The sequence below is a fragment of the Vitis vinifera genome, chromosome 18, assembly GCF_030704535.1.
Source record: "Vitis vinifera cultivar Pinot Noir 40024 chromosome 18, ASM3070453v1".
NCBI classification, from domain to species: domain Eukaryota; kingdom Viridiplantae; phylum Streptophyta; class Magnoliopsida; order Vitales; family Vitaceae; genus Vitis; species Vitis vinifera.
This window is the reverse complement of record NC_081822.1, coordinates 25,691,373-25,713,585: the sequence shown is the minus strand read 5'-3', so window position 1 is coordinate 25,713,585 and position 22,213 is coordinate 25,691,373. Positions and strand designations below refer to the sequence as shown.

The 22,213-nt window shown below is 36.1% G+C and overlaps 1 protein-coding gene across 2 annotated transcripts in view; it reads left to right on the top strand.

Moving 5' to 3' along the window:
- The first annotated feature begins 5,571 nt into the window (after positions 1 to 5,571).
- LOC100254868 (DEAD-box ATP-dependent RNA helicase FANCM) overlaps positions 5,572 to 22,213 on the top strand; it is a 54,843-nt gene continuing 38,201 nt past the window's right edge. For both annotated transcript variants that reach the window (XR_002028943.2, XM_010666897.3), the window contains exons 1-3: positions 5,572 to 5,741; positions 5,822 to 6,080; positions 6,873 to 7,016. Coding sequence is in view for 1 of the 2 variants with exons in the window: in XM_010666897.3 (XP_010665199.1) it covers positions 5,697 to 5,741; positions 5,822 to 6,080; positions 6,873 to 7,016 (448 nt within the window). In the remaining variant the exon portion in view is untranslated. The remainder of the gene's footprint in view (positions 5,742 to 5,821; positions 6,081 to 6,872; positions 7,017 to 22,213) is intronic.

Below are 22,213 nucleotides of genomic sequence, written 5' to 3'. Positions count from 1 at the left end.
CAAATCCATGCGGTGAAGATGAAGAACAAAATTGCAGAAGTCTCATAAACCTGAAGTCTTATACTCGATGACTCAAACCTTGATCTTAACACACTTCCGGTGGGGTTAGAAGGAAGAGTGGAGGTCATGACTATATCTCTCTAGAGGTGGAAGACGACTCTCTAGAAAAAGTTATGGAAACCCTAAACCCTAAGGGGGTATTTATAGGCTTAAGTGACTTAAGCCCACTAAGGGCTTGGGTCACTTGATCTAGCCTAAAATGGGCCATAATTGATTAATTAACCCAACAAGGTCTACTAATTAATCAATTAGTCTGCCAATTCAAAGTCCTTGTTCACTTACCCTTATACAACCTTACATAATTACCAAAACACTCTTACGCATAAAAATGAACTTAAAGCTAATCTGACCCTCATAACTCGTGTCAACAAGGTATATAAGTTCAAAGTAGGGACTAGTAGGACCTATAGGAATACTAGCTCACTCAATATCCAATTCTGAAGTTGATTCAACATCTCACTACAGAGAATTAAGTGAACTCTAGTATCTTATATAAATATCAATGAGATACCAAGTGTTCGGGTCCATAACCTACTATCCATTGCATTCAGTCCCCCTATGAACTGGTGTTCGTAGTCTAATAAGGTGAAAGTTATCAACCTTTCAAGACTACCTCTACTATTCTTAAGTTACAGATCCTCCTATTATGTGCTCAATTGACATGTCTTAACTCTTAAATAACCTATATTAAGTTCCACTTAAGGAACTACTATGATCATAGTTTCCATGAGCACATCTTCTTAGGATCACCCAAGGGGACACATTGTCTCAATCCCAAGAGATATCGTGATGCTTATATTGAGAATACCTATTGTTATCAACTTTCATCAATAGTGACTCAATCCATAGGGAATATATCAACATCTTACAATCTCATCTGTATGTCAAAGTCACTATTAACTTCAACACAAGCTCAATATTCTCTCAATGTTAAGAGACAACATAATAAAACAATTTGGTGAGGTTATGACTACTTTATAACCTTAAGTTATGACTCATTATAGATATTATCCAATGTGTAACCATACACATTATTGCACTCACCATGGGAAACTCATCTCGATAACTAATATCAGTCATCCCTCCAATTAGGAGGTGGTACACTACAACCTCTAATAGGTTGTCTAGACCTATGAATCAATTGTGAACAAGTCATTTATTTGCAAGACGCTCGTAATATATATATATATATATATATATATATATATATATATATAGTTTTTAACTTTGATTTTAGCTTTATTCACATTTTTAATTATTTTTTATTTTTTACTTAATTATTGGCATTGGTATTTTTATTTATTTTTGTAAAGATATAAGAGATGTGATGTTTCAAAAGAAACATTAGCTTGTTAAAATACTAAGTGTTAAATTATTATAAACCTCTTGAGAATGAGGAGGGATATTTTTCCACTTGAGATGTTCCACTACAATATATTTAAACTTGGTTAAATTTAAATATTTAATTATTACTTAAACAAGTTACCTTGTATAAAAATAGATAAATTGACTTCTTATCTTTCAAAATTAAATAGTTTATCTTGTATCAAATTATTGGTCTATATTAAAGCATTCGATGTTAATGAGATTAATAAATATGATTTATGCTTGCACATAGTAAAATGTAAATTTCCGAATAAACTTTCTTTTAGTATGTTAATACGTTATATATATATATATATTTTTTGTGTCATTGGGCGTAACCTAATCCGATTTAAATTTTGACTTCGCTAAATCGTATAACTCACCCAACCCAAGTCTAACTCATATATTTTTTTGCAACCTAAGTATAATTTGATTTCAACTTGAGCTTAGGAAAAAGTTTTGATCATGTTCAGGTTGGATGAGACTTTAGATAAATATGATTTATTCTTGGATCAATTCTGATTAAACCTATTTGGTTTAATTTGGATTGCATTAGTAAAAACATTATAATGAAAATTAAGTTTTATTTCATAATGTATGAAAACATTATTTCATAATTCGTGAAACTTTGGTAATATTAAAATCCCATATGAGTTTTATTTTTAGCTTTACTTTCTAATTGGATTAACTTTTAAAAAGTTAAGAAAGTGTATTTAAGTGAGGTTATGTTTGATTGCCTCGAAATAGTATGAGATATGATAAGAGAACAAATATTATATTCTATCTCATAATTGGTGATAGGATAAGATAAGTTATCCAATCATTTATCATATCCTATGTTAAACCAAATATTATCCTTTTTTTTTTCTCTTCTATATGGAATGTGAATATCTCATATTAAGATATGAGATATACCTATCCTAAGTATCACAAATTTATTTATTTTTGTCAATTTTTTATTTTTTTTATATACTCATTTTACAAAATAATTTTTTTATTACAAATTAAATTTATGGTTAAAAAATAAAAACTAATTTTTTTTTATAAACTAATATTAATATATAATATATATAAATTATTTTTATATACTGAATAACATAATATAAAATTTATTTATTTATAAATTTTAAATATTTTAATCATGAATATTGTTAAATATAAGAAAATTTTCCGTTCTTTAAATATGAAATATTAGAATGTGATATAATTTTTATTTTAAATATTGAAAATAAAATATATTTCATATTTTTTATTTATTTTAAAAATTAAATATAAACATAGTATAACCATGGATGAAAATTTCCAATTATTTTGGCGAAATTTCTTTGAAATATCACGTATCGGTGATCAGCGATACAAAATAGGCAGGCGAAAAACTGACGGAGTGAAAAATCGGTGTGTTTCGCTGATATTTTGGCGCTATATCGTTTTTCTGCCGATAAATTGATGAAACCATGAAAAAAGCATTGATTTTATCAATGTTTTAAAAACCGGACCGGACCGGCCGGTCCAACCGTCGACCGGTCTCCAATCCGGTCCGATTCACCCTATTAGACCGTTTAGACATTGAACCAATCACAAACCGCCTAAACCAGCAGTCGGACCGATGAACCGGTGGAACCGGACGGTTCTAAATGAACCGAACGGTTCAAATTGTCCCATCATTTTGCAGGCATAATAAGACCTTAATGAATAAAAACTTATAAAATACCATAGGCCATGGCAAAAAACCATACTGGGCCATGTCTTAGTGACAAAGCCCATACACCCCACTCATTTTAAGTGGACTAAATCTTGGAGCCCACAAGATGGGATGGTGCTGTTGCTTTCAACAAGGATACCTTTTATAGGCATCCTTTGCACCCTTATTTCTCTCAACTTTCGATGTGGGATTGCAAACAAATATTAATGAAAAAAAAGCTAACAACTTCAGCCCAAAGGATTTGAAGCTGGGACCTCATGTTTGAAAGTGAACTTGACACCACTCAGCTACAAGCGTTTTGATATTAGATTTGCCAAACAAAATAATATATATTAGATTTTAAATTTTTTTATAATATTAAATAAAAATAATATAATATTTTAAAAATTATAAAATTAGTTAAAATTTTCATTTTTAATATATTCACATTTAAATATTATATACATTTCATTTAATAAAATTTAAAATATTAATTTGATATATTCATATATATTTTAAAATTTTTATAATTATTTTTAATTTTAATAATATATAAATTACATATTTATGACGTCACCGGTTCGACCGCGATTCGACCACCGGTTCGACCGGTAAACCGTGAACCTGTAACTTTTCCGGTTCAATGACCGGTCCGATTCTGAAAACATTGGATTTTATAACTTAATCACCGTTTTTTCGGCGAAAAATCACCTATCTTTGAGGCTGCCCAATCAAAAGTCAAATGAAAAAAATTTAAATTGAACTTGCAGGGCGCGAGACTCAAATCAAACCCCAAACGGCCCAAACAAGCCTTCGTGACGCCCCACTGTTCACCATTGGGCTACCCTTCCATATATTATAATATGTGCAATAGAATAAATATATATTAATTCCGTGATAAAAACAAAATATTTTAATAAACAAAATAATTTTAATTATTTTATTTTTAAATTTAATTTAATTTACTACTAAAAGTATAAAAATTATGATAATGATTTTCTTAATTTTTTTATATCATTTATATATTAATTAAATATAAGAAATATATATATATATATCATTATTTAATTTATTCGATTTAATATAATTGAATTAAATAAATCATAATTTTAATATTATATATATTTTAAAATTAGACATATTATGATTAAATATCACAATATTATTATATGAAATAATATTTGATGTAATTTAATAATAAATATACATTTATAAAATTCATATTTTTTATTGACACGATATTATTATCAAATATGATAAATTATATCATACATATATCAAATTCTTAAACAAATCAAATTTAAAATGTCTATTATACTTTTAATTTCATTTCTATGGAGTTTTTCTTATATTTCCATGAGTTTTGATCAATTTCAGGTCTATCGATATTTTTTTTCCAAAATATTTATGATATATTTCTAATATATCGGACATATCCATAAAATCGACGTACCGATGTATCCGTGATTATCAATATTTTCATTATTGAGTATAACATAACATATCCTATTGATATGCTACTTTAAAATATCATGTTCATATGATATATATCCCATTAAAAATCATATTTAGGATATGTATTTCCTATCCAATGAGATATGATATATTAAGAAATACATATCGTATCCTATTTTATCCTATCAATCAAACATAAAAAATATAAGGGCTAGTTTGAGAATTGTTTTTTGAGAACAATTTTATGTTCTCCATAACAAAAAATATAGAAAACGCATAGGAAGACAAAAAAATGTACATATCCTATCCTATCTTATTCCGCCAACTAGTATAATATAGAAAATATAAGGGTCTGTTTGATAATTAATTTTTTACAATAATTTTATGCTTTTTAGAAGAAAAAACATATGAAATACTTTTGATAACAAAAAATTGTTTTCTATTTTGTGTACTTAATAAAAAAGGGTATATTAAAAAAATATCTTTTAGTTGTTTTTTGTTGTCTTCATTGTTTGTATAAGACTGTTTTAAGAAATCATTATACAAATATGTAAAATCGTTAAGAATAAAACACTATATATAAAAATTATTTTTAGAATATATTTAAAATATTAAAAACATGTTAAAAATATTTTAGGTTGCAAAACAAACTTTTGTTCCATAAAAATCAAAGAACATTTTTCAAAATTTGTTCTAAAAAATTTTCAAAACATGCCATAATATTATTTTTTTTCTCATTTTTAAAGCATTTTTTTATTTTCAACTTGTATAAGAAATTATCTTATATTTAATTGGGGTGCATTACGGTAATGGTAATTTTTAAACTAAAAAATAGTACTTTAATGCTTCAATTTTGGAAAATAATTAACATTATGTTTTTAGGTGGGAAAATAAAACAATATTTAAATATTTATTGCGGAATAAGTATTTAGAAAATGTTAAAAAAATGAAATATAAAAATCAATTATGTCAATTTTTTTTTAAATGGAATGAAGAAAAGAAGGGGGGGATTTCTAGTCTTGCCGCCATTAGCTCTCCTTTGGCCAAGGGTTTCTACTGTACAATTCTCAGTTCAAAGAGACACCAGAACCAGATACTCCTATTACCTCCATTTTCTTGTTTTTTTTCCCCTTCAATGGCTTCAACAACTCCTCACCTCATTACTGTCGACGATGACGACGTCAGTTCATTTCATTTTCCTCTTTTTTTAATTTTTTAATTTTTTTAAAATTTTTAAACCCATCCTTCATCTCTCTCCAGGAGTTCGATTGGGAAGCAGCTTTTAGAGAGATAGATGTGGCTTGCCAAACCACGAAACCCTCGATTTCATGCTCGGACAACAACAAACCCAGGCTCTCTAAGCAATCTACTCTCGATAATTTCATCAGCCCCGCCGGCGCTGTACCGCCATTGGAGAATTGGGATACACTAGATAGAGATAAAAGTAACTTGGTTGGTGATGAAGGGCTGTGCTGCATTGACGTTGATGCTGAGGCAGCCAAAACTTGGATATATCCAGGTTCTGTTAACAGCCAAAGCATGTTTTTTGGATGATTTTGGTGAAGTGGGTTTTCAGGGATAAATTGAATTTTGGATTATTCATGTGTTTGTTGTTGCTGTGCTACTGTTTTAATTGCATGTCCATTCATATTCTTGTGTTTTTCATAATTTCCCAAGTGGGTTGGCCTATATTTGTTGCACTTGGTAGTTGATCATATTCGAGTTCTATTCACAGTCAAAACATGAATTTTTACTTTTATTTTTTTCATTTTGTTTCTGGGTCATTTTGTGAACTGGGTTTCTAGGAACGAATTTAATTTTTGATTTCTTTCTTGCTATTTTTTTTGGGGAACTTCAATAGTGGGTTATGCTTATATTTGTTGCATTTGGTATGGGTGATTTTAATGAGCAACGGTGGGTGTTAGCCTATGAAATGATTGCTGCGTGAAAGTATGTTTTGGGGAAAAAACTTGGGATTTTTTTATTATTTTATTGGAGCTCTCAGCTCTGCATAGCAATTCATCTTCTTGCTTCTCTAAAACAAAATTTAATATCATCAATATCATCAATATAATACTTCTTGGTTTTGACCCAAGAGGGTCCTGATAATTAGCTTTGAATATGGCTTTGTAAGTTTGAATTTATTTAATCTTATCGATATCATCAACATAATACTTCTTGTTCTTGATTTTGATGCAAGAGGGTCCTCAAAATCAACCTTAGATATAGATTTCTTATTATGAATTTATGAACTGATGATATGGCTTGGCAAAAAAGGTTATGCATTGATTTTTCTTTGCTTGTTTTGCAGTTAATGTTCCTCTGCGTAAATATCAGTTATCTATAACCAAGACAGCTCTATTTTCAAATACATTGGTGGCATTGCCAACTGGTCTTGGCAAAACCCTTATTGCTGCTGTTGTTATGTACAACTATTTCAGATGGTTTCCTGAAGGTAATGTGATTCTCTGCACTAATTCTTTTGTTACCTCCTCCAAACCTCCAATTCTGTCATTAATTTTCATCCTTTGGCGTAATTATCATTCTTTTAATTGTTAATTCAGAATCATGCAACAACACAGTCACCAATTGTAATGTTATATATCTCACCATATGTTTCAATTGTCTGGCTTTTATCCCCATAGGAAGGACTAAGGAGATCAGTAATATCATCACAGTTTTCTTCTTGTGGAGCTCTGGCACACTTAAAGTTTTAGGTGTCGAATTAATATGGTAAAGAAGTTTTTTGTCTTGGGTGGCCAGTGGTTATTGAGGGTCTTGGAGATATAATTATTGGATGCTAGCGATTGTGGACTTTGGTAGGGAATTTGGTTTGATGGACAATAACTTAGGGTGGTTGTTGAGAATCAAATAGAGTTGACTAGGGCTTTAATCTTTTAGGACTTAAGGAGAGGAATAAGGAATAAAATTATAATAGCAAGAAAAAAAAAAAAAAAGATAGAGTGAAAAGAGATAAAAGAAGAAAAGATAAGGAACATTAGAGTCCCACTACACCTTCTAAAAGTCTTACTTATAAGAAAAATAATGAAATCTTACTACTAGAAATTGCAAGGTTTGAAGAAAATTTAATATTATTCATCATCAATCTTGTTTTATAGCAATTAGCCTTATTTGTAAACTTTAGAAAACCTTACAAACTCAATAAAACCAAAAAAAAAAAAAAAAAAAGATAATAACTTTGGAAATTTTTTTGTTGATTTTTCAGTCAAGGCTTTCTATTCTTATTTGGAGCCTGATAAAGAGAAAAATTTCCCCATGAAGGTTATTTAGAATTCTTGGGTCTTGATGAAAGTGAGTTTCTTTACATAGGAAGTAACTTGGGAAAGAATTTTAACTTGGTGAATAGATGTTATCTTAGAGTTAAGAAGAATTAGTTGATCAAATATTTCTTTATTGTGCTATATTAACGACATTGTGGCATTTGATTTTTTTCATTATTTTATCATACTTTGGGTGATGCCCTCTATGGTTGAGTGGCCTTTTTAAGTTGGTAGGGAACTTGTGTGGGTAAGAAAAGAAGAAAGGGATAGAGGGTGGCTCTATTGTGCTTATTTCGGGCTACAAAAGGAGAGAAATTGTAGATCATTTGAAAATGTTTAGCAGTTGGAACAAATTATCTAAAACTTGTTATTGTTTTGCCTTTTGCTTCAGGTGTTTTTTTTTTTGGTCTTTTTTTGTGCTTTTGGGCGGCATTTGTATGGGTTTCGTGTACCTCGATGTGCCTCCTTTTGTTAGATCTTATATGTATATAGGAGTTCTTAGAAAACAATAAATTTTGTAAAATGGAAAGTTTAAAGTATAGGAACTTATTATAAAAGGGAATTTTTGAAAAAAAACTTATAAATTCTAAATAAGATTCAAATAATCAACCTAGTTCATAAACATGACTTGCTCTTTTTTTTTTTTTTTTGATAGGTAAATAGATTTCATTAAGAGCCAAAGGCTAGAGAAAAGGCATACACGGAGTATACCAAAGACAAAGAAGCAAAAAACAAAGGGACAAAACAAGCATGACCCTTACTTGGTGGCTAGCCAGTCTACAAAATCTATCAAAGACAAAGTGTGTTCCTCTATTTACACCCTAGCCCAATTCACAAAAGTGTACAAAAAAATGGATTTAATGTCTTGATCGTTCCTCTCCATATCATCGAATGCTCTCCTATTTCTTTCTCTCCAAATGGTTCACATCAAGCAGAGGGGGGCAGCTCTCCAAGCTTTCTTCCTTTTCTTGCCCACAAAGGAACCATGCCAACCTAGGAGGTGTTTTCTCACAAAGGAGTGCATCACCCATTGCACCCCAAACAGGGAGAAAATTAGAAGCCATAACATTCTGGCTTTCTCACAAAACAGTAGAAGGTGATCCGTGGTTTCCTCCTTATATTTACACAAAAAGCATCTGTTGGGGATGCTCTAACCAAATCTCTTCAGGCGGTCCGTGGTGAGCAACCTATTCCAAGCCGCCTCCCAACCAAAGAAACTAGCCCTAATTGGAACCCAAGGCGTCCAAATAGTTCTAGCCGGGAAGGGGGGTTTGGTATCCCTTGAGAATGAGCTATAAAAGGACTTGATAGAAAATGTTCCATTCTTGTTCTCTTTCCACCAGAACAAGTCCTCCACACCTCTTCTAATGGTCAAGGGATGAAGCTTGCTTAATAAGCTTTCGACTTCTCCCACCTCCCAATCATTAAGGTGTCTATTAAAACGAAGCCCCCAGCTACCTCCTCCTTCGTCTTCCTCCCAAGCCTTAGCAACCCAACCTTCTTTATTGATAGAGAGGTTAAACAAGAGGTGTCCATTTCACTTCACATTCTTACAAGAGCAGGTCACAAACATGACCTGCTCTTGTAAGAATGTGAAGTGAAATGGATGTGGTTTCTCCTAGAGGAAAGTGCTAGTTCATAGTCGAGTTGAAATCCTTTAAGGTTTCGATAGAGGAGGTCAAAGGGAAGGTGCTTGGGAAGATTTGTGAGAGAGGCCGAAACTTTTCTTTGTGGATTAGTTTTGGAGGGAAGGGCTTAGCTTTGCTAGTGGAAGGGGATGAGACTTGCTGCACAACCAAGGATGGGGGACCTTTTAGAAAAGCTTGCGTAGAGGGGGGTAAACGTTACTTTTTTTTTTTTTTTGATAGGAAACGACAAAGGCATATATTAATATAAGGGAAAGTACAAGAGAAGGATGAGGAATCCTCCCCCCCAAGAAAACAGAACTACAATGAAACAAGTACGAGAAAATACAAAGTAGATACAGACAACTACTATGAGTTAGGCCAACCCAATGGAGTTGCACGCCGCTAACCAATCAAGGTGAATCACATTAAGGGGAATCCCCTTAAAAACCTTAGAACAAGAAACCCAAAGAGAAGCAAGGAAATGAATCATGTCCCAAAGGTTCTCTGAATTCCTTGATTTATCCTCAAAAATCCTTGCATTTCTTTCCCGTCACACCACCCATAATATAGCAATGCACGCAGCTTGCCATAATACAATCCCTCTCTTAGAAGATCCAAAACCATTAAAATTGATAGATATCATGTCAAAGACGCTCCTAGGAGGAACCCAATCTATCTTTGTTAACTGAAATAATCTGTGCCATAACCCCATCGTCATAGAGCAATGAAGAAAAAGATGATCTACTGTTTCTCCCTGCTCCATGCACAACATGCAAATGTCGGGACTAAGTGCTTTGTAGGGTCTTCTCAACTGTAACATGTCGTTAGTATTAACCTTCTTGTGAGCCACCAACCAGACAAAGGACTTGATTTTGAAAGGGACTTGAGAATTCCAGACTAACTTGGTAGGGAAAACTGAAGGCAAACCAGATATTTGGGATAAGGCAAGGAAGAAAGATTTGACTGTGAAAAGTCCTGAGGAAGATAAAGACCAAGATCTCTTATCTGGAACCAAAGGTGATAAATGTAAATGATCAAGAGACTGCATGAGACTTTCTAATTCTTCTATCTCGGAATCGGAAAGGTTACGACGGAAGTTAAAATTCCAAGAGAAGGGGCGAGTGGATCCGAGAATTGAAGAAATAGGAATGTTTTTATCCATTACTACTCTAAGTAGTCTTGGAAAACGAACCCCCAGAGATTGATCCCCCCACCACAAGTCTTCCCAGAACCGAATTCTATCCCCATCTCCTACCATGAACCGAGTAAACTTGGAAAAATCTTGGAAAACTTGTGCAATAGCCTTCCAAGGACAACGATGTGACCATCTAACAACAGTGTTGGCGTCCCAACCATTAGAGTGTGATCCATAAATGCTTAAAATGACCTGATGCCACAATGCTGAACCCTCCCTTGGATACCTCCATAACCATTTCCCTAAGAGAGCGGAATTCCGTAAGGAAATCCTTCCAAGCCCCAAACCCCCTTTCATCTTTGATTTACACACTACCTCCCAACTAACTAGATGATCTCTTTTGCCTTCCCCAACTCCAGACCATAAAAAATCTCTTTGCAACCTCTCAATTCTTACTGCCACGGAGGCGGGAATCTTAAACAAGGAAAGGAAGTAACAAGGCATATGAGTGAGACAAGATCGAATGAGAGTTATCCTGCCTCCAAAAGATAAATACGCCTTCTGCCACCCATCTAATCTGCTCGATATCCTCTCAATCACAGGATCCCAGAAACTACTAGACTTGGGATTCCCACCCAGAGGAAGACCCAGGTATAGTATAGGCCACCCAGAAGCCTTGCAATCAAGCAACTCGGCCAACCTATGTAGATGATCCTGACCGAGATTAATGCCATAAATATTACTTTTGTCAAGGTTAACCTTCAGCCCAGAAATATGCCCAAACACTAGCAAAACGCTCTTGAGAGTTAGTAAGTCCTCTTCTCGAGTGCTAGAGAAGAAGATGGTGTCATCTGCAAATTGTAAATGGGACACCCTTGTCCTGTTCCTACCCACCCTGAAACCCTCGAATACATTTCTTTCCCCTGCTCTCAATAACATCCTACTCATTACATCTGCTACTATGGTGAACAAAAAGGGGGATAAAGGGTCCCCTTGTCTCAAACCTCTAGATGCCTTAACCCACCCTTTAGCATTACCATTCACTAGAATTGCAAAAGACACCGAGGACAAACAACCTCTTATCCATTTCCTCCATCTAGGATTGAACCCCTTTTTCTCCATCACATGGTCCAAAAAATCCCAACTCACATGGTCATAAGCCTTTTCAAAATCAATTTTAAAGACAACTCCTTCCTCCCTTGATCGTTTTTTCTCATCCACTATCTCATTGGCTATGAGGACTGCGTCCAAAATTTGTCTCCCTTGAACAAAAGCTCCCTGAGTGGAATGGATAGTTTCATGAAGTACCCCTCTTAGACGCCCTGCTAACACTTTGGCAATAATCTTGTAAAGACTTGTGATCAAGCTAATGGGTCTATAGTCTGATAACTTCTTTGCCATACTTTTTTTAGGTAACAGAACTATGAAGGACGCATTAGTACTTTGATTAATTATCCCACTTCTGTGAAACTCATCGAACACTCTCACTAAATCCTCCTTAATCACATCCCAACAATCTTGAAACACTGCAATAGTAAAACCATCAGGCCCTGGAGCCTTATCCCTATCCATCTGAAAAATGGCCTTAGAAATCTCTTCTTCAGTAAAAGGGGATTCCAACCTAGACGCACTCTCACTAGATATAGGAGACCAATCTAAGCCTTCAACTCTCCAAGATTCACCGGAAGGACTAGCATAGAGCTTTTCAAAATACCTTAAAATTTCCTCTTTGATGCTATCTGAATTATCCAACACCAAGCCTCTTTCATTCTCCAACACCTTGATAAATTTCCTATTTCTCCTGCCATTAGCCACTTTATGGAAAAATTTTGAATTACAATCCCCTTCTTTAACCCATTTCACCCTAGCTTTTTGTCTCCAATGAATTTCTTCCCTTAAAATCAACTCCTCTAACTCCCCTTTCCTTACGGCTCTTTGGATTAAAAGTTCAGGAGAGAGACCCCCTTCTTGCTCCATGGAGTCAAAGTTAGCTATATCTAACAGAATGCATTTTTTCCTTTCAATTAGGTCACCAAAAGCATTCTTATTCCACTCTTTCAATTTGGCCTTAAGGAATTGAAGTTTCCTCATGAACTTGTGACCTTCCCACCCATCTCCTTGAAACTCCCTCCACCAACTTCCAAAGCTCTCCTTAAAACTTGGATGATGTAACCACATATTCTCAAACCTAAATGGAGTTGGGCCCTACTTGAATGGATTGGTTTCCAAGACTATCGGCCAGTGATCCGACGTCCATCTAGGAAGAACATCTTGGAGACTTTGCGGGAATAATTGTTCCCACTCATTTGAGTAAAGAAACCGGTCTAATCTCTTGCACACGGGATGCTCTTGCATGTTTGACCAAGTGAATGATGCACTCCTTAAAGGAGGATCGATCAGTTCGTTTTCTCTTATAAAGTCATCCAAGTCCTTCATGCTTGGGGTCAATCGACCACCACCCAATTTTTCTGAACATCTCCTTATGACATTGAAATCTCCACCCACGCACCAGCATGGGGAAGAAAGACAAAAAATGTCTGAGAGCTCCTCCCAAAAATCCTTCCTAAGAGCTGTGCTATTTGGGCCATAGACAGCTGATAACCAAAACTGTTCGCTTCCATCCACTGCAAACTTGACTGAGACCGAAAAGGAACCTAATACCACCTCCTCACTGTGCAACTTTTTAGAGTCCCACATGACCAAAATCCCCCCTGAAGCCCCGCACGCCGGAAGGACTGCCCATTCCTTATTTCTGGCTGTCCACACGCTACCCACAAACCTCCTGTCACACTCTGCCTTTTTTGTTTCCTGAATCATCACTATATCTGGTTTTTCCGATCTCAGAAAGTCTTTAACTACCCTTCTCTTTTTCCTTGAACCCAACCCCCTGGTATTCCAACTGATTATCTTCATGGATTAAACACACAGACCCTAAACCTCCAAACCAGATTCATCTCATCTCACAGACCTTTGGAACATCTGCTCTTCCTCCTGGAGTATACTTTTATATCCAGAGTCTTTAAGACGTCGCGTATTTTTGCCATTTTTCTAGGAGAAATTCCTTCTATTTGGAACTCTCCAGTTGGGGAACCCGCAACCACTCTCTGACTAACTGTAGTCTGAATAGGAGATGGATTGGTATTAGGCATCACTGGGTTAACACTGTCCGTCATCTGGCTAGGATGAGCAATCTGGTTCACCTCCACAACGAGGTTAGGGAAGCCAACACTATTTTGACCCACAGTACCATCGTCATCTTTTATGTCAAAAAATTCGGACTTTTCTCGGTTCTCCAAAGGATTCAGAGACTGAATGACTGATCTGGGAAGAGTGGGGGCAGCAGGACTCAAGAATGGAGGAATGGAACCAAAAGAAGGAGGGAAATGAGATGAGGGAGACTGAAAAATTGAAGACGGGGTTACCTCCAGATTTTCCGCGGCCAACAATCCATAATTCCCCAAAAATCTTAGCCCTTTACCTCTGGTTTTTGGAGTAGAAGGCAACACCATGACTGTTCCGCCACGAGGATCGGACCCCACTCGGCCCAAAAATCCTTCAATATAGTCGTCGGAGAATAGATTGTGCTGGGCCGCTTCGTTTTGTGATGTCGAATCCCTTTCCCCAAGGCGATGCTTCCAGATCCTTGAATAACGGCGAGAGAATAGAGGACTCGCACTTAAACCTCTTCCCGCCAGGTAATCGGCCCCTAAATCCACACCTTCTGGGTTCACATCGAAGACTACCTTGTCCTTCTCGCTCAAAAGATTCTCGCTGCGACACCAAAGGCCTTGTCGGCGCTCAGAGCTTGGAGGGAGAAGGATAGACCACAGCTTTTTTGAACCGATCGTCGCTTTCTTCTTCGCGGGACTACTGGTCTGAGCCTCAAGACCATATCCAGAAGCTATTTTCCCCTTTCCCACTGCGGGTGACTCGTTTCCAATTCTTGACGACGCCTCCATCTCCACTGGGTCATTTCCTCTTGGGCTAAGGCCCAACCCCGACGGGCCTTTATAACTGCAGTCCACTTTTTCAACTGTAGATCCACACTTAGATGGAGGCTGGGCCTTCCTCTCATAGGCCCGGCGGTCCTCAACAGCGGAGGCCTCGTCCCCTATGGCCCTTTCCCCACCCCCTTCCTTCTTCTCAAACGGCCCAACATCCTTTTTATTTGAATTCAAATTGGGCAACGACTGTGCCTGCACTCCTTTGCTACGTGTCCCCTCTGCAACAACCACAACCATACCTCTTTCTTCCCCCTTCCTCGTCCTATTATCCTCCTCGACACGGCATCTTCCTCCAGCCGTTGATCTGATTATCTCCTCCCGTCTTCCTCCACCTGTCCCCGTGTTAGATGCAAAGGCCTCCCGAGTCGACTCGCCCTTTACGCTACCTCTTCGGCAATCTTCTTCTCCGACCACTACGACGGCAACTGTAAACACCCACTCCCCATCTGTCACCTCGAGTAAAGCCGGTAGGACTGTCCTTTCTTTCATTGCGATTCTTACCCTCGCCTTGCTAAGATCGAACAATTTTAATGTGCGCCAATCAATTTCAGTCACCGTCCCCCATTGCTCCACTATTTTCTTCAAGTGTACCTCAGACCAGAGGTGAAATCGTAACCCCCGTAGTTCGATCCAGCCTCCTCTGAATTTCCCCTCTATTTCCGCATTTTCCTTCGGCGACCATCTTCTCATCTGTACTGAAATCCTCCCCTCAACCCGTAACTTCCTCAAGTCTTGAAGAAAGGTAGCTTCCTCTGTTGTTTCGACGAAGAAAACTCCTTTTCCGCCTGAGAATGGTACAATCGTGACTACGCCTTTCTTCCCTTATTTTCTCGCCACCACACGGCCAACCTCAACCCAGTTAACCCTATCCTCAATGCATTCACACACCACTGCACGCGCCCATCTCCCGACAGAAATAATGCCACCTTCTCTTGATCCTTCACCACTGACCACTTTCGCAAAAGACCTATGTAAGGGACCCACAGGATTTTGTGAGGAACCTTCTCCTCTGTGTTGCCTTCCTTTTTCAACTGTATTCGCCGAGGGGACCACCAACATTGAAGACAGCGCCCTTCTGATATTCTCCCACCCGCTGCCCTCCTCGCCCTCTGGAATCATCAAACAACAATATCTTCTCTTGGTAGCAAACTCTGATATCCTTATGAACCTTCCATAGTCATTGAAGCCAACTTCCATCAAGTGGGCACAATGTTTTCCCTTGAATTTTCTGTTAAAACCTAGGTGACCCTCCATTTCTATGGCTTTCGTCAAATGCTTGATCATCCACCCGACTGCTTCCTTTTCAAAACCTAGGACGAAATTAGCGCCTCTACTGTGCTCTGTGATCGAACACCAAGTTCCTTCTTGCTCGCCTACCAACTTGACCAAGAAGGTCTTCCTCTCCACGATAACCTTCACCATTTTCACTTCTAACTGATTTTCTATATCATCATTACTAACTGCAGAAGCTACCAGAAGGCTACTCTGGTAAACGTTACTTTTTGGAGTTGCGCAGTAATAAATCAGGGCGTTTCTTGCTTTGCTCTATATTTTTAGTGGAAGAAAAGGGGTTCTCCTTGGTTTTCTCTGAGGGGAGAGGTTTTTTAGGGGGTGGAAGATTTTTTCCAATAAGTATATTTCCAATATCAATATATGCCTCTGCCTTGTTCGTTTTTGCAATCTGTGTTTTTTTTTAATAAAAAAAAATAGTGAGTTTTGGTATTTTGGAGTTTTTGATGAAAAATATGGTTAGAAATCATTAGGAAATGAGATTTCTATTGGAATACATGGAAACCGTCGGTTTCATTTTGGGTCACAAATGGGTCAAACAGACCTTGTTGAAGATAGAAGATGATTACATGGGGTATGTCGTTTTAACTGTAAAGAAGGAAGAAATAATTAAAAAGAAATAAGAAAAGGGGCAATAGCCCAGTTGGTCTCAGCCTTACCTTTTCCCAGTTGTTGCCCAAGTTCAACTCCTCCTAGAAGCAATCTTAATTTTTTTTTTTAATGGAAATTCATAAAATTTAGCGTTTTAAGATTTTTTTATTTATGGATTTCTTTATGGATATTTGATGTGCTAAATTATTTATTTTTGTTATTTGTATGTATATTTTTTTATGGTTTATTATGCATACAACATTAAGTTAAATAATTTTGCACATTAAATTAATTCTTAAAGGTTCTTTATGGATTTAATTTTAGATATTTATGTGCTTATAATATTTATTTCATAATTTTGTATATGATTTATTGTTTTATTATACATGCAATATTGAGTTGAATAATATTAGTACTTAACCAATCATTGAAGTTCCACAAATTGTTGATAACAATTCAGTAGATTAAGTTGTTCAAGATTCACCAGAAATTGTTGAACAACCGGTTGAGCAACATGATCCTCAGGAAAATGTTGATACAACATTAAGGAGATGTACCAAAGCAAGAAAAACAACAATACCTAATGATTATGTTGTGTATTTGCAAGAATCGGACTACAACATTGGAGTCGAAAATGATCCTAAAATGTTTTCACAAGCCATAAGTTGTAAAGAGTCAAATTTATGGTATGATGCTATGAAAGATGAGATGAATTCTATGACATCTAACAGAGTCTAGAATCTTGTTGAGTTGCCTGATGGTGCAAAAGCCATTGGATGTAAATGGGTCTTCAAGACAAAGAAGGATTCATTGGGCAACATCGAAAGATATAAAACAAGACTCATTGCTAAAGGATTCGCTCAAAAGGAAGGAATCGACTACAAGGAGACTTTTTCTCCTATATCTAAGAAAGATTCTCTTTGTATTATTATGACATTGGTTGCACATTTTGACTTAGAGTTGCAAAATATGGATGTGAAGACGACCTTTCTCAATGGAAATCTAGAGGAAGAGGTTTACATGAAACAAACAGAAGGATTTTCCTCTAGTGGTGATGAGCATCTGGTATGCAAGCTTAAGAAATCCACTGTAAGACAAATTCCCTAAAACATGCTCATAACAATCCTGAAATAGCAATTAGATCATAAGTGGAATTGAAAACAGATAAAAAACATACCTCCCGCCATTGCCATTCTCACACACTCACAGGTTAAAAACAGTGTCTTTTTATTTTTGGGTTTTAGGTGCTTCTAAACCTTTCTCAACTTCTTCTTAGATGGTGTTTATGAGATTGAAAGAGATTGAAGGCTTAGGGGACCCAACCCATTAGTACTTTGCCCTTTAAAAGACTATTTCCATCATAAAGTTTGCTTTGAGCGTGCACAAAACATGGGGTAATTATGCGAATGTGGTTCCGAACGTTAATCCTCGTTCCTAAATTGATGGAATGAATGTGGACCACATTCCGAATCATGTCTTTGGTTTGTTACCGAAGGTCCAGAAGAAACAAAATCCCAACATTCTTCCACTTGGTTCATATATTCCATCATTCACCATAGCAAGAAACAAAACACATGAATCATGGCGATAGGTCCTCTAAATTCGAGTATTATCTTCCATGTATCACAATGCATCATGTCTGTTAAACACTAGCCCATATAACTTAATGAATAAACCCTATGTTTATTCTAGGTCCAAACATTAATGATATTTCTCAACAAATAAATAAAGGTGTACACAAAGAAAATCAAATATGAGAAAATATCACAAATAGAGTTTCATTGAAAATAACATTCATTCTTACAACGAAAATTACACAAAGGAACCAAGTCCCAATCTATCTACATGATCCTTAAATTTCAATGGTATGCGCCTTTAGTAAAAAGATCAACAATCATTAATTCAGTGCTAACGTGTTCAATAACCACTGTTTTCTCTTTAACACATTCTCTTATGGTTAAATACTTGATGTTGAGGTGCTTGTTTCGACTAGTGCTTTTGTTGTTCTTAGCCTTAAAAATTGCAGCTGAATTTTCACAATATATCCTCAATGGCCTAGAAATTGAATCCACAACTCTAAGCCTAGAAATGAAACTCTTTAACCATACACCATGCTAGGTAGCCTCGAAACAAGACACGAACTCAGCCTCCATAGTGGAAGTTGCAATTAAAGTCCGCTTTGCGCTTCTTCAAGAAACAACTCCACCGGTTAGCATAAAGACATCTTGAAGTTCATTTTTGCGAAACAATGTAGCCAGCATAGTCTGAATTAGAGTAGCTAATTACTTCCAAATTATCAGTCCATCTATACATAAGCATGTAGTGTTTGGTCCCTTGAAGGTACCTCATCACCTTCTTTGCAACTTTCCAATGGTCTATACCTAGATTACTTTGATATCTTCCTAACATCCCAACAACAAATGCAATGTCAAGTCTTGTGTAGACCTGAGCATACATCAAGCTTCCAACAATAGAAGCATAAGGAATGTTCTTCATTTGTTCCCGCTTAAGATCATTCTTTGGGCATTGGTTCAAATTGAACCTATTGCCCTTCATAATGGGAGCTATACTTGGTGAACAATCCTTCATCTGAAATCTCTCTAAATAGGTCTCTTGAGACATACCTAAAAAGCCTCAAAATCTGTCTCTATGTATCTTAATGCCAATGACATAAGTCGTATCATCCATATCCTTCATGTCAAAGTTTTCAGAGAGAAATTGTTTAACCTCATGTAGCAAACCCTTATCATTGGTTGCAAGTTAAATGTCATCCACATACAGAATAAGGAAACAAATCTTACTCCCACTGACCTTTTGGTATATACATTGATCCATAATGTTCTCCATGAAACCAAATGAAGAGATAACATCATGAAACTTCAAATACCATTGACGGGATGATTGTTTCAATCCATATATGGATTTCTTAAGCTTGCATGCTAGATGTTCATCACCACTAGAGGAAAATCCTTTTGGTTGTTTCATGTAAACCTCTTCCTCTAGATTTCCATTGAGAAAGGTCGTTTTCACATCCATTTTTTGCAACTCTAATTCAAAATGTGAAACTAATGTCATAATGATACGAAGAGAATCTTTCTTAGATATAGGAGAAAAAGTCTCCTTGTAGTCGATTCCGTCCTTTTGAGTGAATCCTTTAGCAACGGGTCTTGCTTTATATATTTCAATGTTGCCCAATGAATGCTTCTTTGTCTTGAAGACCCATTTACATCCAATGACTTTTGCACCATCAGACAACTCAACAAGGTTCTAAACTCCATTAGATGTCATAGAATTTATCTCATCTTTCATTGCATCATACCATAAATTTGACTCTTTGCAACTTATGGCTTGTGAAAATGTTTCAAGATCATTTTTGGCTCCAATGTTGTAGTCCTATTCTTACAGATACACAACACAATCACTAGGTATTGCTGTTTTTCTTGCTCTAGTAGATCTCCTTAATGTTGTATTAACATTTTCCTGAGGATCATATTGCTCAACTGGTTGTTCAACAATTTTTGGTGAATCTTGAACAACTTGATCTATTGGATTGTCATAAGCAATTTGTGGAACTTCAATGATTGGTTGTCCATCACCTGTTTGAACTTGATGGGCGTTGTGAATGAAAATCAATCTATCACTTGAAGTGGAAGGTTGAACATCAATATGATCTCTTTTAGAAACAATGTCCTGAAATCGTTCGCTTCCACTAATCAAGTCATTCTCAAGAAACTTTAGCATTTCTTGACTCCACAATCCTAGTGCTGTGAGATGGATAGTAGAATCTATACCCTTTAGATCTTTTGGCATATCCAATGAAATACACACTAATGGTCATTGGGTCTAGTTTCTTCTCTTGTAGGTTGTAAACTCTTACTTCAGATGGACATACTCAAATGCGTCCAACCTTTCCATAATTCAAATGGTGTCTTGGGGACAACCTTTGTTGGAACCCGGTTCAATATAGACACTGCCGTTTTAAGAGCTTTAGTCCACAAGGATTTAGGAAGCTTGGAGTTGCTACGCATACTCCTAACCATGTCCATTAATGTTCGGTTTCTTCTTTCTACCACACTATTCCGGTCTAGAGAACCAGGCATGGTGTATCGAGCAACTATCCCATGCTCTTGAAGAAACTTCGCAAACAGACCAGGTGGTTGCCCATCCTCGATGTATCTACCATAATATTCTCCACCTTTATCTGTTCTCATGATCTTTATTTGCTTTCCACATTGTTTTTCTACTTCAGCCTTAAAAACTTTAAAGGCGTCCAATGCTTCATTCTTGTTATGAAGCAAGTAGATATACATGTATCATGAGTGATCATCTATGAAGGAGATGAAATATTTCAGACCATATGCATCCATGTCTGGACAACAAATATCTAAATGTATGATCTCTGATATGTCTATGCTCCTCTTGGCACCCTTCTTAGACTTGTTGGTCTGCTTTCCCTTAATGTAGTCCACACAAGTGTCAAAATCAGTAAAATCTAAAGTATTGAGTACTTCATCATTTGCTAATCTCTTAATTCTTTGTATGAAGATATGTCCCAATCTCTGGTGCCACAACATTGAGGAATCTTCATTCATAACACATCGTTTTGTACTAGTGTGAACATGCATAGCATTATTAATGGTATCGTTTTGCAAATTGATAGAGAAAAGGGCATCAGACAATGTACCATTTCCAACAAGATTAGATTTATAAAACAAACTGAAAGATGTCTCATAAAAACTAAAGGAATAACCTAAAGGTACAACTCTTGAAACTGAAATCAAACTCTTAGAGAAACTAGGAATATAAAATGCCTTTTCTAAATTCAAAATAAAACCACTACTTAAAACTAAACTACATGTTTCAACAGCCTCCACATGTGAACATATCTTGTTTCCTGAATAAATGAATTGCTCACTTGGCATTGGCTTCCTTAGGTTTTGCATACCTTGCAAGGTATTCGAAACATGGATTGTAGAACTGAAATCAATCCATCATGTGTTATAAATAACAACCATATTGGATTCATAACAAACAACTGAGATTGGTTTACCTTTCTTCTCAAGCCATTTCTAGAATTTGGTGCAACCCTTCTTCATGTGCCCCTTCTTTTTGCAGAAGAAACACCTATTTCCTTCTTGATTCCACCTTGGTGTGGTATTTTACCTTTCCTTTTCTTTTTGGCTTGATTATGATCCTTTCCTTTCGTTGCCATTAATGCACTCTCACCTAATTCCATTTTCAGCCTTCCTTTCTTTTGAACACACATGGTCAAAAGCTCATTAATTGACCACTCATCCTTGTTTGTGTTGGAGGATATTTTGAAGGATCCATATTGCTGTGGAAGAGTGTTCAAAATACAGTACACAAGAAGGAGTCAGACATTTCAACCTCAAGTGTCTTCAATTGTGCCGCAATGTTCCCTCATCTACATTATGTGCTCTCGCACACCACTCACATCGTTGAGCCTTAAGGATGAGAAAACTTCATTATCATGGTGTTGGCAAGTGCCTTATTTGAAGTCACAAATTGCTCATCAATAGCCTTCAGTAATGCTTTGACGTTGTTGTGCTGATTGACAGAACCTTGAATACCATAAGAGATTTTGGTCTTTATGAACATCACACTAAGGCGATTTGATCGGTCCCATTGTTCATAAAGAGCCTTTTTAGCTGTAGTGCTGGTGTCAGTAATGGTTGGCTTGTCTTTCCTGATAACATAATCAA